We start from the raw sequence: 15,270 nt of genomic DNA on the forward strand, positions 1-15,270 counted from the left end.
ACCTTGAGAGTTTGTGTTTCCGCTAACAGAGAAAACATCGAGTGGCTCCAGCTGCAGGCGAGACTCCTCATGCTCAAGCTGAGGTCACTGAGGTGGTGGCGTTCATCCCTGAGGAAGAGGACGAAGAGCCCAAGAAGGAGGTGGAGAAACAGAAGAAGGACGAGTGTCCCGTGGTCCAGCCTGTGAGCCGTCCACATACCACGAGGGACACGTCCTCCAACAGGTACGTCCACCCAATCACACGCTCTAACTTCTTATTCAAAAGCACAACAACAATAAGAGAGGGGGCGAGGATCCATGCTCAGAACTGTTTCTGGTACCAACTGAAATTTGGTCTCAGCCATTTCTAAAGCTGTCACTGGATGTCTGATTAGATTTGTAATGTTTCTTTACTCTTAATGGACGGGTTCAGAACTTTTTGCCTTCTTCTTCGTTTGTGTTTCTAGCTGCTGGCTTCAGTCGTCTTGGTTGGGTTAGAGCTGAGTTTAGTGCAATTTTCTATGCAAATTTGACTGATGAAAGAAAAAGTGAATAAATGCTCGTTTCCACCCACTACAGTTACACAAATATTAGTCGTAGGGCGAACGATGATTATCGATTACTCTGCAAATTATTATTTCAATTTGTCAGTTCATCATTTGGTCTATAAAATATACAAGAAATTGTAAAGAAATGCTCGGTGACCTCTTCATGGTAGGTAATATCTTTGAAGGTTTTTTAAGGATCTGTGGGAACCCTGTTTTATGCGTGGCCTACTTTCTCATCTCTTCAGTGGACGCTTGAGTCACATCAGCTCTGTTGATAGATCCACGATGCTTACTTCAGTTGAAAATGCCTGTCATGTTTGTTGACCGTGTGTTTGTGTGTCTTTCTTTCTGTAGAACCAGAACTCGTCAGGTCCACTTCAGTGATGTAGATGATGTCCCGCAGATCATCAGCACTCGGAGGCCGGCAGTTCAGCAGAAATGGTTTGGGTGAGTAAATCTGCCAAAAAACACAAGAAACACAGTTTTCTGTCAAACACCTTCATCCTGGAAGAACATCTTTGCTGCTTTTTCAACAAATCATAGAAACTGATATTGAAACTCTCTAATGTTAAAAGGAAAGAGAAAAAGAGCTCCAGTTTGTCCGTGTTCGTGATGCTCGTGTGTGCTGAGATGAGTTCTGTTTGTGTGTCAGGTTTCCAAATCCATCCCAGATTTGCTACATGAACTCCAGCCTCCAGAGTCTCATCACGCTGGCGCAGTTCACCACAGACGTCCGCTGCTGGGAGGAGCTGTGGCAATTGGTGCCTGAAGCTAAACTATTTAGGTACAGCAGCCACAGTCACTCACACACTCACACTCACACACACACACACACACACACACATGCAGACTCTATCCTAATGACCAAAGTGAAATAACAGTGGAAACTTACCTCTGATTTCTTCTCCACCCTCTGCAGAAGCTTCATGAACATCGTGCTGTGTCACCGCTCCGTAAACGCGTTGACCAGAAGCTCACGGCCCTCTACAGCCTCAAGTGGCTCGTCTCAATCCGGGCTCCTGAGTTTGAGGATTTCTGCCAGAAAGTGAGTCATCCAGTCTGATTGTTGTTGTTTCTCCTCCTCCTGATAGTTTGCTCTCTGTGCTTCAAACTCTCTGTGTGTCTCTGTGTGTTCAGGATGCTCACGAGTTCCTGACGACTCTTCTGGCTCAGATGAGCAGAGAGTCCCTGCTGCTGCAGGAGGTCGCTGCCAGCGTGGGATGGAGCTACAGGTGCCCTGTGGAGAGACACTTTGGGTTCAGGATGCAGACCACCTGGACCTGCAAGAGGTAAGACAACAGAGAGAAACACAGGATACACAGCAGGAGACAAATGCCAACACACTTTCAGTCTCTGCATGTATCACTTTCACACTTTACATCCAGGCCAACAGCACTTTACTGCCTGTTCACCGTGACTCTAACCTCTGCTGCGTGGTACGGCACGGATCAACTCAACTCAACTCCTTCTCTGTTGGCTTTCTTTAGTAAAAGTTGTGGATAGTACAACTTTGTCGAGGTTTCAAGTTAGCTGAGCCGTTACTAGAAGATAGTTAAAACGCTGCAGACGGCTGATTGGTCAAAGGGAATCAGCACTGACACAGGACCGCCTGCATCAACGCGCTGCTTTTAAATAGCTGAGCTACTGCTTTGGCGATTAGCTGAGAATCCCCCCTCCACTGAGAGGGTGTTATCGGCATTAGAAATCGAAATGGAGAAAAGGACCTGTGCTAAAAGAGAGCTGAGTTGAGTTGAACCATGCAGTGCAAATGAGGCCTGAGCTGCATGCAGTTACATTGGGACACACAGTCAGGTAAAGTGCTGGGCAGTAGATGTAGAGCACTATAGAGGACAAGATTGTGGACGCAGCCTGACTGTTTATCTTTGAGCTACTGAAACAGTCCTGAAATTTGTTTAATAACCTCACGTTTTGAAAAATGAACGTATAGCCTGCACTGTCTTGATTAAGGAATCCATCTGTTCGACTCTGTGCCTTTGTCATCACCTCTGTAATTTTTTGTGTCCTGTCCCTTTAATGAGCAGCTGTGGAGCTTCTTCTGCACACGAGGAGAACTTCACCAACCTGTCTCTCAACCTGGAGCCTGGAAGCTCAGTCCAGGAGATGATCCAGGACTACCTGAAGGTAAGATCCACCTGTCCTCTTCCAGTGACATCATCACAGCAACACACACACACACACACACACACACACACACACACAGTCCTTGTTAGTTCATGTATATCTGACAGCATGTTGTCTCTGTGCTGTTTCAGGAGTCAGAGTTGGATTTCAGGTGCGACTGCGGCGCCAACTCGTCCAGCCAGCAGTCAGCCTTCGTCACGCTGCCCAAGTAAGTGACAATAGTTAGAGTTGATTAAATACTAGATAATTGAGATTAACTGTGAAATGTTTGAGAAAATTATTAAGAATGAACACCATCGATCTTGTGCAACCTGCTCACACGTTTTCTTCTTTTCACTTCCTGTCCACAGAGTGCTGATGCTGCATTTGAAGCGGTTCACCTTCACGCCGCGGCTGGGGCTGCAGAAGCTGAGAGACCAGGTCGACCTCTTCAGGGAGCTGATGGTGGTCTCAGAGCAGGTAAGAAATAACTCGTCTGAGATCAACTACAAAGGAAACATCTGGTCTGTGTGAACTGGTGTGTGTGTGTGTGTGTGTGTGTGTGTGTGTGTGTGTGTGTAGCTAACTCTTGTTCCCTGTGTTCCCTCTCAGGGTGACGGCTGGTACAGTCTGGTGAGCATCATCAGCCATCTCGGCTCCGGAGCGCACGCAGGTAAGACATCTTTTCTTTTCCTGAGAAAGGAGACATTAAATGTTTCATGTTGCTGTTAAATCACTGTTGTATATCTGATCTTAGTCTATGTTTTATAACCTCTACTTGTTAAGACATCTGATGTAACGCTGATTTGTCTCCCGTTAGGACACTACATCAGTGAAGGTCTGCATCCAGATGTGGATTTGGATGACCCCGCTGACCGCTGGCTGACCTTCAACGACTCAGAGGTCACACGCACCACCGGGTCCTCGGTCTGCCAGCAGCGTCAGCGTGACGCCTACATCCTTTTCTACCAGCGACGGATGGTAAGAGGACACCGTCACATCCTGGAGTCACACGGACTCTGACAGTTAGTCCAGCGACTCTGTACTGACTCCAAGTGTTCTGTGTGTTCTCAGATGTAGAGCAGTGGAGGAGGCCACGTGGAGGCGTGATGATCCCGCCCAGGTGATCTGGGCTCAGGTAGGTATGTCTGTTCTCTCTCTGTGTTTCCGCAGGCCGTGAAGGCGAGGATGGACGTTCCGTGATGGACCACCGGATGGTGAAGGACGACCAGCGGCCCACCAGAGGAGCAGCAGCAGCGTGAAGCAGCAGTTTCCCCCCAGCCCTCAGGAGGAGGGGTTGCTCTCAGAGAGCCTGGTTCCTCCCGAGGTTTCTTCCTGTGACAGGAAGTTGTTCCTCGCCGCCGTCGCCGTCCAATCAAGACCAGACCCAATCAGAACTCGTCTCCAACACAATTCGGACTACATTGGCAATGAATTGGACTCATAATCATTTTTATCATCATGATTGGAGATGAGTTGGTCTGTAACAAATTGGCTTGCTCTCTGGGAAAAACTAACTTCAAATAAATAAATAAAAACTCAAAAATTAAGAATCATTTTTCTGTGTTTAACTTGTTCTCTGTCATTTTAAATCGTGGTTCAACAGTGATTTTCCTGAATGTCTCCACAACAACATTCTCTGTGTTATGGTGAAATAACTTACAGGAGAGTGAAAATGCGGGTTCACATCCTGCGTCTCATGTTGGTTTAGATACACAAACACTCAAGATTCAGAGCTTTTGTTTGTCATTCAAAGTAGATTGACTTTATTCATAAATCATCCACAGACAAGCTGTGAACTCTAGTAAATAATTAATATTTATCGTGATGTACTTTAGCATACATTGACTTTCAATTAAAAAGGGCACAGAAACATGTACACAGATTGTAATATAATTCCCTACATGTTTCTGCTGTATTTGTGTGTATTAATCATCAAACAGTATTTTTGCAGCCTTGAAGTGATCCATAATATATTAAGTGATCATCACCACAGATTTGTAGTTTTATAGGTTCCTGTGCAATTTGTCTTTGTGCACCTGACATCTTTGTCCTTTGTTTTACTTCACAAAAGGATAAGTCAGGTTTATAGCTGGGTTTGTGCTGAAAAACATATACAATGCATGTGGGGTAAGTTTATTTCAAAAGGTGCTAAATGCAGATAAATGCATGGTAATGCAACAACAGACCTCTAATTAAAGGTTCAAAAGAAGACATAAGTCATAAAATAGTTTCAGATGGTATTGTTGTCACATAGGTAAATAACCGTAGAAAAGGTTATTGTGTTGAGTTATAATATATCCAATGGTTTCACACACAGTCATAAAAAACACATTGCAGGCCTGTATGCTGCTCCAAAAATATTGAGTGCAATACAAAAAAGGATAATATTAGTAGATTGTATCACTTCTTTTATTATGATTTGACCGAGTGGTACTTATATATCACACATAAAGTTTCAAAAGTGCAGTTCCCATAATGTGTTGGGGGATTAACAGGAAGCAGAATTTTGCCATAATTTAACTTATGCTAGCCTCAAAATTTAACTTGTTTTTGTTTACAGTCTGGTGAAATGGCACCATTAGAAGTTCCTCAGTTTGCAATGTAAACATGGAATTACAGACAGTGTGCCAGCGACAATGCTGACCATGTGGGTAAAAGGGCCAATCAGCAGGCAAAAGTACAGAAACTAAGTACAGGCAAGTACAGTTCAAATTAAAGATTGCTTTCAGTCCTGGAGAGGAGAGAACATGTTTGCCAATGCTCATTATGAAGCAACAAGTGGTTTGCTTATAAGTGACATCAGTGATCACCTTCCTATTTTTGTAATATTACATCATTTGAATGTTAAATATTCAGATGGTAAAGGTGAGTCTTATTGTAAATTACTGAGATTAAGGACACCAGAAAGAAGGCTTTACTGTAAAGATGGAACTTATCAATTGTAGTTGGGACGGGGTGTACATGGAGGATCCTAATCAGGCCTATGATGCATTTATGTTCACATTTTCAGAATTATATAATAAACATTGTCTCATTAGAGAGTATTGAGTGAAAGACAAACATACAGGAGAGCCATGGATGACCAAAGGTCTAGAAAGGGCAGGTAAAAAGAAAAATCTACTGTATAAGAAATGTTTACAGCTGAGGACTGATGAAAGTGAAGAAAAATATAAGTTGTATAAGATCAAATTGATCACCATTATGAGATTAAAAAAGAAGGAATATTACAGTAAGATGTTGGAGGACAGTAAAAATAATATGCAAAGGACCTGGAAAGTGCTAAACAATATTATTCGAAATCATATATATACATATATATATATATGTATGTATATATATATATATACATATATATATCAATATATCTGAACTTCCCAATTATTTTTTGAATGGCTCTAATACTACAGTGGACAATCCAAAAAATGTAGCTGAAGATTTCAATGATTACTTTGTGGGTATTGGCACTACTTTGGCCAGAGAGATTGTAGTCCCTGATGACAAAAAAGATACGCTTAATGATCTAATAAATAGCAATATCCGCTCAATGGTTATTACTGGAGTAAATGAAAATGATGTGATTGACACTGAAAGACAAAAAACAAAAGATCATCTGACATAAATGACATAGATATGGTAATTATTAAAGAAGTCAGACCTCTGACCTATATATGTCATCTGTCTTTTCAAAAGGGAATTTTCCTAATAATATGAAACTAGCAAAGGTAATTCAGTATTCAAAAAAAGGACAAGCACCACATGGACAATTAGATTCGTTTGTCAGTAAAAATAAATTATAAAGTGAAAATCAGTCCAGATTTAGAGAAAACAGAACTACTTCTGATGCAGTAATGCAGATGGTTGAAGAAATTGCAATGGCTAATGAAAATGATGAATGTTCTGTTGGTATTTATGTGGACTTACAGAAGGCTTTTGATACTGTAGATCACAGCCGATTAATGATGAAGCTGGAGAAGTATGGGATACGTGGTACAGCTTATTCTTGGCTACGAAGTTACTTACACAGCAGACAGAGTGTGTACAAATAAAAGTTATCATGTCAGGATTTAAGGAGCTCACTTGTGGAGTACCCCAAGGATCTGTGATTGGTCCAAAACTGTTTACATGTTATATTATTGATATTTGCAATGTTACAGATCTGTTAAAATTTGTAAGTTTTGCAGATGACACAAATTTAGTTTGTTCCGGTTAAAATTTAAAGGAACTTTTGAATACTGTGGAAAGGGAGCTGGAAATCCTCAAAACTTGGTTTGATGTAAACAAATTGTCTCTGAATATAAATAAAACTTAATTCATGGTTTTTGGAAATCAAAAAGAAATTACTGCTAATATTAAATTATAAATCTGTAATACTAGTATTGTATAATAATAGTAACGTAATATCATGAAAACAACATTTTGATTATATTTTAGGGAAAATCTGTAAGTCAGCAGGAATCCTGTATAAATCTAGGGATGTATTGAATTAATGGGCCCAACATATAATTTATTGCTCACGTGTTTTACCTTACATGTCTTACTGTGTAGAACTTTGGGGATCAACCTTCAAAACAACTAAAAACTCAATAGTTGTTCTACAAAAACGAGCCATATGGATCTGGAACTGATTATTATGCTCACACAAATCCACCATTTCTAAATTCTCATGTTTGAAATTTAATGACTTGTTTTATTGTAAAATAATGCAAATAATGTTCAAAGCAAAATCAGTGTCACTCCCAGACTCTGAGCAAAAGTTCTTTTTAATACGGGAGAGCAAATATGATCTGAGAGGTGTTTATAGGTTTACTGTACAAAAAGCTAAAAAGGGATTTAAAAGGAGGTGCATCTCTTTTATTGGGGTCAATTTCTGGAATTATAGTAGTATAAGTATAGTTATAGTATAGTTATAGAGTATAAGTTTAAAAATGTGTAATTCACTTTTGATTTTCAAAAGAATGGTTTGTAAAGCAATTTTTGAAGGGTACAAACATGAATACGATTTTTGTTGTTTTTTTTTTTTTACATTTTGAAAGGTAGCTTAAATTGATGAGCATGTAGGTTCGGCATATATAAGCATTTTGCTGCTGCCTGAACCTGTTCAGTCTCTACATCATACACAGACTGTTTTTGTTTATACTGATGATACTGTTGGTGTTTATTGTATTATATTTGATGACTGAATAAAGTACTACTACTACTACTACTACTACTGCTACTACTACTAAAAAAGAAGCAAAAGCAATGTCATTTGGTTTGGCAGCTTCGGAGCATTGACTTCTGAGGAAGAAAGAGCTCCCTTCGACTTGAACTTTGGGCTTTATTAGCTAGGAGACCTTTTACAAGCACAAAAATGCTATTCAAAACAATAAAGACAACAGAAAAAAACCCAAAAGCATAATAGGTCCCCCTTTAAACAACTATTTATGTAAAATTACATTCATTCACAATTTTTTTCCTCTACCTGACCCGGCTAATAAGCGCATATTTTCAGACCAAATTGGTCAGGCTTTTGGGGCCCTGTCTGGCTCAGGTGAAGAGTGAGAACTCGACCATATATCTTTTACAAGGGGTATCATCAAAAAAGTATACTTACAGTATCAAAAACCCACAGCCTCTATATACTGTGAAATGCTACAACAGCTTTAAGTTTTGTATTTATTTTATGGTCAGGTGCTCAGTATTGAGGAGACTTGGTGAACTCTGACACTGACAAATCTGTAAATATTGAATTTTAAATGTTGAAACTGATGTAAGAACATGCGCATTTAACTCTCAGAGTCGGGAAAAAAAGTTTTCTCTGCTTCATGCGCCAATGAGCAGCTCTCATGGGAATGAATGAGGCCCCGCCCCCACGGCTGTATCCAGATTAAATAATAGATCCATGGACAGCAGCAGACATGAGAAAAGATGGCGTACCAGCGCCTACAATTGAAGTCAACACAGCCCACTGAGACTAAACCTTAAAGTAAGATGTTGTTGATCCGATTATAATGATAATCCGAAATTTATTCATGAAAATATAAAGTGTGTAAGAATGTTTGCAATTCAAGGTGTATAACACAAAATATGAAGTGCTTAATATGAAGCTAAAGCTAAAGCTGTTGTATCAGCATGATTCACTGTTGATTTGTCTGCACATCCTACCTTTACATAAGAGCAGACTGTCGTCATGAACTTTTGTTGATGCTGGCAGAGCTGTCACTCATGCTCCTCTTTTATCTTCATATCAACATGACAGGATGGGCTCCACCTGGAGAGGATGGCAGGCAGAAAGAGGAGGAGACAACAAGGTCATGATGACAACTTTTTCTGCAATGAAATGTACTTTTTCAAAGAACTTCAATTTAACATAGATTTTTATATAACAGCTAAATGCTGATTAACTGTTTGAAACCTAGATGGACATCTGTATGTCTTCACAGGTATTTGAACCTTTGAAACCTGAGCAAAAAGGTTTAATTCTCTTCAGTGACATGAGAGAAAAAGCAAAAAAAAAAAAAAAGACAAAAAAAGAACTGAAAATAAATATAAAATAAAGGAGAGAGATATGAAATTATCAGAAATCATCAAAAAAGGGGGGAAATGTCTAGAAATTATATTTCTGATTATTAGAATTATACTTTATATATACATATATTTTCTGATAATTTCCCAGGGGATTTTGTTGCAAAAATACTAATTTGTTGCAAAATTTTGGGTAATTTTTTTGTTGAGTTGCTCATTGCCTTCCTTGTATTTTTTGCACAAGTTTGACAGGATTTAGTGTTAAAATGCACAAACTGTGTTAGTTTGCCACTGATGCAGGTAGCAGACACTGTGTATGCAGATCTGTATGTCTGCCTTAACTAACTTTACATCTTTTTCATTTCTTTCAAGAAAAGTGGAGAGAAGGAAAAAGCATGAAGAAGCCAAACAGGTAAAACATCTGTCCTGCTTTCTTTTCTTTTTTTCTAATGAAAAAGATATGCTCTCATTTAATTTGACTTTATTCTCTATTTTATTATTGACAGGAACTCCACGACATCCACTGCACGGCCTAAACAAGTGGACAGCACAACCAGGGCCGACTGAAACTGATGCCCGTGCTTGTTTCTGCAGCTGGGTGAGTAATAGGCTAACGCTAACAAGAAAATGTGCACAAAGAAGATTTAAGCACTTCCCAAAGTTCAGTCTACTTCTGCTCTACCTACCCACTGGTAAACAAGAAAATGCACAGTAAATCTTAAAATATAAGCCTGGTCCTAATAAACGGCCAGTCCCTTTCAGCAGGCCAGTGTGGCTTCACATTTTGACAAATAAAGGCTTGTCTTGATTAAAGGCCTATAAAACGGAGGTATAAAACGGGTTGTTGGCTCAATAATTTAAGCAAATAATAGCCCAGGATTATGTTCTGGTCATAATCCTGGAACTCCAGCCCCCTGGTCAAATGTGCATTTATTATAAAAACAAAACAACAACAAAAAGAGCACTGTCTAAATCCCCTGACTGCGTACTATTTGACAAACGATTGATGGGCCCTGCTCAAAACGGCCAGCAGATGGCAGCAGTGAATGAACTGTACTGTCAGACCTTTTGAGTGGTTATCCATTTGGTGTGATTATAGTTTGTTTCTCTTCCTGCATCTTTAGTTTAAATGAATATTATTTGTTAATTCTTTTGACTATATATGTGTTTTTTCTCCTTAATTGTGATCTCTTTGTGTTTTTCCCAAACATAAACTGGTATTTAGAAGGAGGCGTGTGCAATGAAAATGTGCACACTTCATGCATTCCACAGGGCCACCTACACACAGATTTAGCTGAGATAGCTGTGGGAAATATGCTAACACTGAGATTAAATGTAGGTTGAATGGAAGAAAATTGTTTTAAGGTTCATTGCCAAATGAACTGATTGCTTTATTTTTTACATCTTAGACTGCACTGTGAAAATGTCAATGAAAGGCACATTTTTAAAGAGTTTAATTCTATAGGAGTGATGCATTTCAGCGTTATTTTTATTGACATTAACCTCCCTGTTAGCGATCATTTCATTTTATCATGGAGATTTTTGTAAAGTGAGGTTTTACTTGAGCTCTGTGAATGACTCATTCTGATGTTTAATAACCAGAATGATCAAGATTTCACTTTGACAATGATTTGCAGAAATGTGATGAATTGGTGGTGCAGATGCTACAAATATCCACAGCTGTGCGTAATGACGGTAATGTAACACAGACAGTGAAATTTCACTTTTTGCTGTATTTCACACTGACAGCTGTAATGATTTGTGGAGGGCACTCGTGTCAACATGCAAAGGGCGTTTCTACTTCCATTTATGACGAACTTTGGGTGATGAAATGAGACTCATGCCTGTGCGCCCAGAATCACAATCAGGCATACGCACAGCTTTAGAGATCTGACAAAAAGAAAGCGTTTGCATGTTTCTGCCTCTCTGCGCACACAGCTCTATGTATCTGGCTCCAAAAACACCGTAAGAGCTACAAAAGTACACAAATAAATAAAACAAGCTCTTATCCCTTTAAAAACAAAACCATTATTCATAAATAATCAGGATTCCTGTTCATCTCTAAAAAAGTCTTAAAAGGCACTGAATTCATTATTTAAAAATAGGGCCTGAACTGGTATTCAAATGTATTAAGTTAATCTTTGAAAAGTCTTGAAAGGCGAAGAACTAAAAAGGAGGATTTTGAAATTTGAAATGCATGGTACTTTTAAAAAAGAAACAGGAAAAAAAAACAAGGAAAACTGAATGCCTCTGACATGACTTCATAACATCACCCAAAAAGTCATGTTTTATGTATCAATAAAAGCCCTAAAAAGTCAGAAGTTCCTTCTGGCATGAGCTGTAGGAGCACTGATACTAGTTTAAGTACACATATACATGACATTGCTTTTGTATACACACACATGAAAGTCTCAACAAACCTGAGAAAACTGGCTTGCTTTCAAAAACAAGACAAGAGAACAAAATGGAAAAAAAGGCTACTAGATTATTTAAATAAACAACAAACTTACCTGAAAATAGGTAAAAAAAAACAACAAATGAAAAAAGTTTTTAAATAAATTTTTCTTAGCTTTTCAAAAAAAGGTTTTCTGAATCTACTTATTTCTTGCAATTTGTGGATGATTTCTTATCAAAGTGCTCATTGCCATTTTTTGAAATAAACATGTTTCTGAAAGAAACCTCAGCAATTTGCTCAGGATTCACAGGTTCAGACTGTTGTGAAAGGTGTCTGAAAGCAGCACAGGAAAAGTGATGTTACTCCTGGTTTCAAAGGGTTAATCATGCAGCTATTTTTAGCATGACAGTGACAGTGATGCATAAATCAACACTTTTTTTCTCCTCCAGTCAATTAAAACACACACCAGCAACGTAAACAAGAAAACATGTTAAATATCACTGCACCTTGTTTCCATTCCAGCCGGACGCTCGACTTTACAAGAAAGCCAGTTTGATATTGCAGAGTAAAGTTTCACTGTTTTCCCTCCTTTGTTCTCAAACATTTTGGCCACAGTATCCTGTTTCCCTCCAAACAGGCATCAAAATAAAGGTCTCATAGGATCCAAAAAGGAAATGGGACTATCAAAATAAAGGCTTGCAGGAAGTGAATGAACTTGCGCTTTAACCTAATGTGATAGAGTCATTTACTTTTTAAAGTCATTTACAACAACATTGTTAATAATTATCGGCCTGTATCGAACTTACCATTTTTAAGTAAAATCTTTGAAAAACTTGAGTTTAACCAAGTAAATGACTTTAATCACAAATAACATTTTAGAGAGGTGTCAGTCTGGTTTTAGGATGAATCACAGTACCGAGACGGCCCTTGTAAAGATTTTAAATGACATCAGGCTCAACTTAGATAACCATAAACTCACTGTCTTGGTACTACTGGATCTAACCGCCGCCTTCTCGATACAGTAGACCATCACATTTTATTAAATAGACTGAGGAACCTGGTCGGCCTCTCTGGTACTGTTCTGAACTGGTTTGACTCCTACCTCACAGATCGACACTTCTTTGTAAGTATGGATACATGTTCCTCAGGAATCCATGAGATAAAGTGTGGGGTTCCCCAAGGGTCAATTTTAGGCCCAACTCTTTTTAATCTGTACATGCTTCCCCTTGGGGACGTCATCAGGAGTCACAGCATCAGCTTTCATAGTTATGCTGACGATACTCAACTGTACATCGCTGTGTCTCCTGATGACACAGGGCCTATTGATGCCCTTTTTAACTGCATTTCAGACATAAATTCATGGATGGCAGCAAATTTCCTACAGCTCAACCAGGACAAAACAGAGGTTTTAGTCATCGGTCCTGAAGGCCAGAAAGAGAGACTTTTACCAAAGTTACAGGCTTTTAGAACATCACAATCTGTAACAAATCTGGGTGTGATTTTTGACTCTGAGCTTACTTTTATCCCACACATCAAAAACACAACAAAAATTGGTTGTTATCATCTAAAGAACACAGCCAGAGTCCGCCCGTTTCTCTCTCAGGCCAGCACGGAGATACTGATGCATGCTTTTATCTCTTGTCGTCTAGATTATTGTAATGCCCTGCTCTCTGGTCTTCCCAAAAAGAGCATTTCCAATTTACAACTATTGCAGAACTCGGCCGCACGAGTGCTGACGAGGACCAGAGGGCGGGAGCACATTACACCGGTTTTAAAATCGCTTCATTGGCTCCCGGTGCGTTTCAGGATTGATTTTAAGGTTCTTTTACTTGTTTTTAAGTGTCTCAACGGTCTTGGGCCTTCTTACCTAAATGAGCTGCTTTTACCTTATCAACCCTCGCGGACCCTGAGGTCCTCCGGCACTGGCCTTTTAACCATACCACAAGTTAGCACTAAAAGAAATGGGGAGGTGGCTTTCAGTTACTATGGCCCCCGTCTGTGGAACAGCCTGCCGGAGAACCTCAGGATCACAGACAGTGTTGAGGTTTTTAAAAAGAGGCTCAAGACCCATCTTTTTCAATCAGGCTTTTAACTAACTAACTAACTAACTACTTATTTATTTATTTATTTAGTCTACTTTTTTATTTTATCTTAATCCACTGTTTTAGTCTCCCATTTATTTATTTATTTATTATTTATTTATTAGCGGTTATAACCTTTACACTATTTTACTGTGTTATAACCTTTACACTATTTTACTGTGCACTTGTATTCTTTGTCTTATTTCACTGTTCAATTTTTGAAGGGTACAAACATGAATATGTTTTTTGTTGTTTTGTTTTTTTTACATTTTGAAAGGTAGCTTAAATTGATGAGCATGTAGGTTCGGCATATATAAGCATTTTGCTGCTGCCTAAACCTGTTCAGTCTCTACATCATACACAGACTGTTTTTGTTTATACTGATGATACTGTTGGTGTTTATCGTATTATATTTGATGACTGTATAAAGTACTACTACTACTACTACTACTAAAAAAGAAGCAAAAGCAATGTCATGTGGTTTGGCAGCTTCGGAGCATTGACTTCTGAGGAAGAAAGAGCTCCCTTCCACTTGAACTTTGGGCTTTATTAGCTAGGAGACCTTTTACAAGCACAAAAATGCTATTCAAAACAATAAAGACAACACAAAAAAAAACAAAAGCATAATAGGTCTCCCTTTAAACAACTATTTATGTAAAATTACATTTATTCACAATTTTTTTCCTCTACCTGACCCGGCTAATAGCGCATATTTTCAGACCAAATCGGTCAGGCTTTTGGGGCCCTGTCTGGCTCAGGTGAAGAGTGAGAACTCGACCATATATCTTTTACAAGGGGTATCATCAAAAAAGTATACTAACAGTATCAAAAACCCACAGCCTCTATATACTGTGAAATGCTACAACAGCTTTAAGTTTTGTATTTATTTTATGGTCAGGTGCTCAGTATTGAGGAGACTTGGTGAACTCTGACACTGACAAATCTGTAAATATTGAATTTTAAATGTTGAAACTGATGTAAAAAAAACCAAAAACAAATGCGCATTTAACTCTCGGAGTCCCTGACACAACACAGGCTTCGTGCTGGCTGTAGAAATGGATATTTTTGAATCATAATTCATCATTTTTACCATTTTACTACACATCCATACGCTGTCGGCTGTAAAGCCTGTAATATGGGCGTCTTAGAGACATTTACTAAATGGTACTGAACGTAGTATTTACTTAAAGTTCAACTGTGTAATAATACACGGGCAACGTGACAAGGCACCACCTTTTATAATCTTTTTCGTGGGCACAACACTTTTGATTCTGCTAATTTAATTTCTCCGATCGTGATTACGATATGATTCCCTGATAAGTTGTATATATGTGTGTGTGTGTGTGTGTGTGTGTGTGTGTGTGTGTGTGTGTGTAGAGAGAGATAAATATACCATTATCAGATTATCATTATCATATCGTTATACCGTCGATTAGCGGCTGGTGCTAATAAGCTAAGCTCGTGCTCGTGAACGAGTGCTGTTCGCTTCGAGCACTCGGGTCATCTGTGTGAGTGAGGCAGTGAGTCAGAGTCAGTGCTCGGGTACTCGGCTGCACTCGACCGTGTTCGGCTGTTGTTAATCACTTCTACGCATGCTTTATGGGCCAGAAGATCTGGGTATTTTACACTTTTCTAAACC

At 39.0% G+C, this 15,270-nt stretch overlaps 1 protein-coding gene and 1 long non-coding RNA gene across 2 annotated transcripts; one reads left to right on the forward strand and one right to left on the reverse strand.

Moving 5' to 3' along the window:
- Window positions 1-1,460: 1,460 nt before the first annotated feature.
- Window positions 1,461-3,897, forward strand: LOC148188969 (ubiquitin carboxyl-terminal hydrolase 46-like). The gene is made up of 8 exons (XM_088081356.1): window positions 1,461-1,572; window positions 1,665-1,816; window positions 2,570-2,669; window positions 2,801-2,877; window positions 3,020-3,128; window positions 3,261-3,321; window positions 3,469-3,629; window positions 3,723-3,897. Exons 2-8 carry the CDS (start codon window positions 1,701-1,703, stop codon window positions 3,726-3,728), a joined length of 630 nt encoding a protein of 209 aa, XP_087937482.1. The 5' UTR covers window positions 1,461-1,572; window positions 1,665-1,700; the 3' UTR covers window positions 3,729-3,897.
- Window positions 3,151-12,219, reverse strand: LOC148188970 (uncharacterized). The gene is made up of 3 exons (XR_015777303.1): window positions 12,057-12,219; window positions 8,796-8,901; window positions 3,151-3,341 (listed from the first exon to the last, which is right to left on the reverse strand). It is a non-coding gene; the product is annotated as an uncharacterized LOC148188970 (long non-coding RNA).
- Window positions 12,220-15,270: the final 3,051 nt, after the last annotated feature.

The sequence above is a fragment of the Plectropomus leopardus genome, chromosome 8 (assembly GCF_026936395.1).
Source record: "Plectropomus leopardus strain MGB_pleo_1.0 chromosome 8, ASM2693639v1, whole genome shotgun sequence".
NCBI lineage: Eukaryota > Metazoa > Chordata > Actinopteri > Perciformes > Serranidae > Plectropomus > Plectropomus leopardus.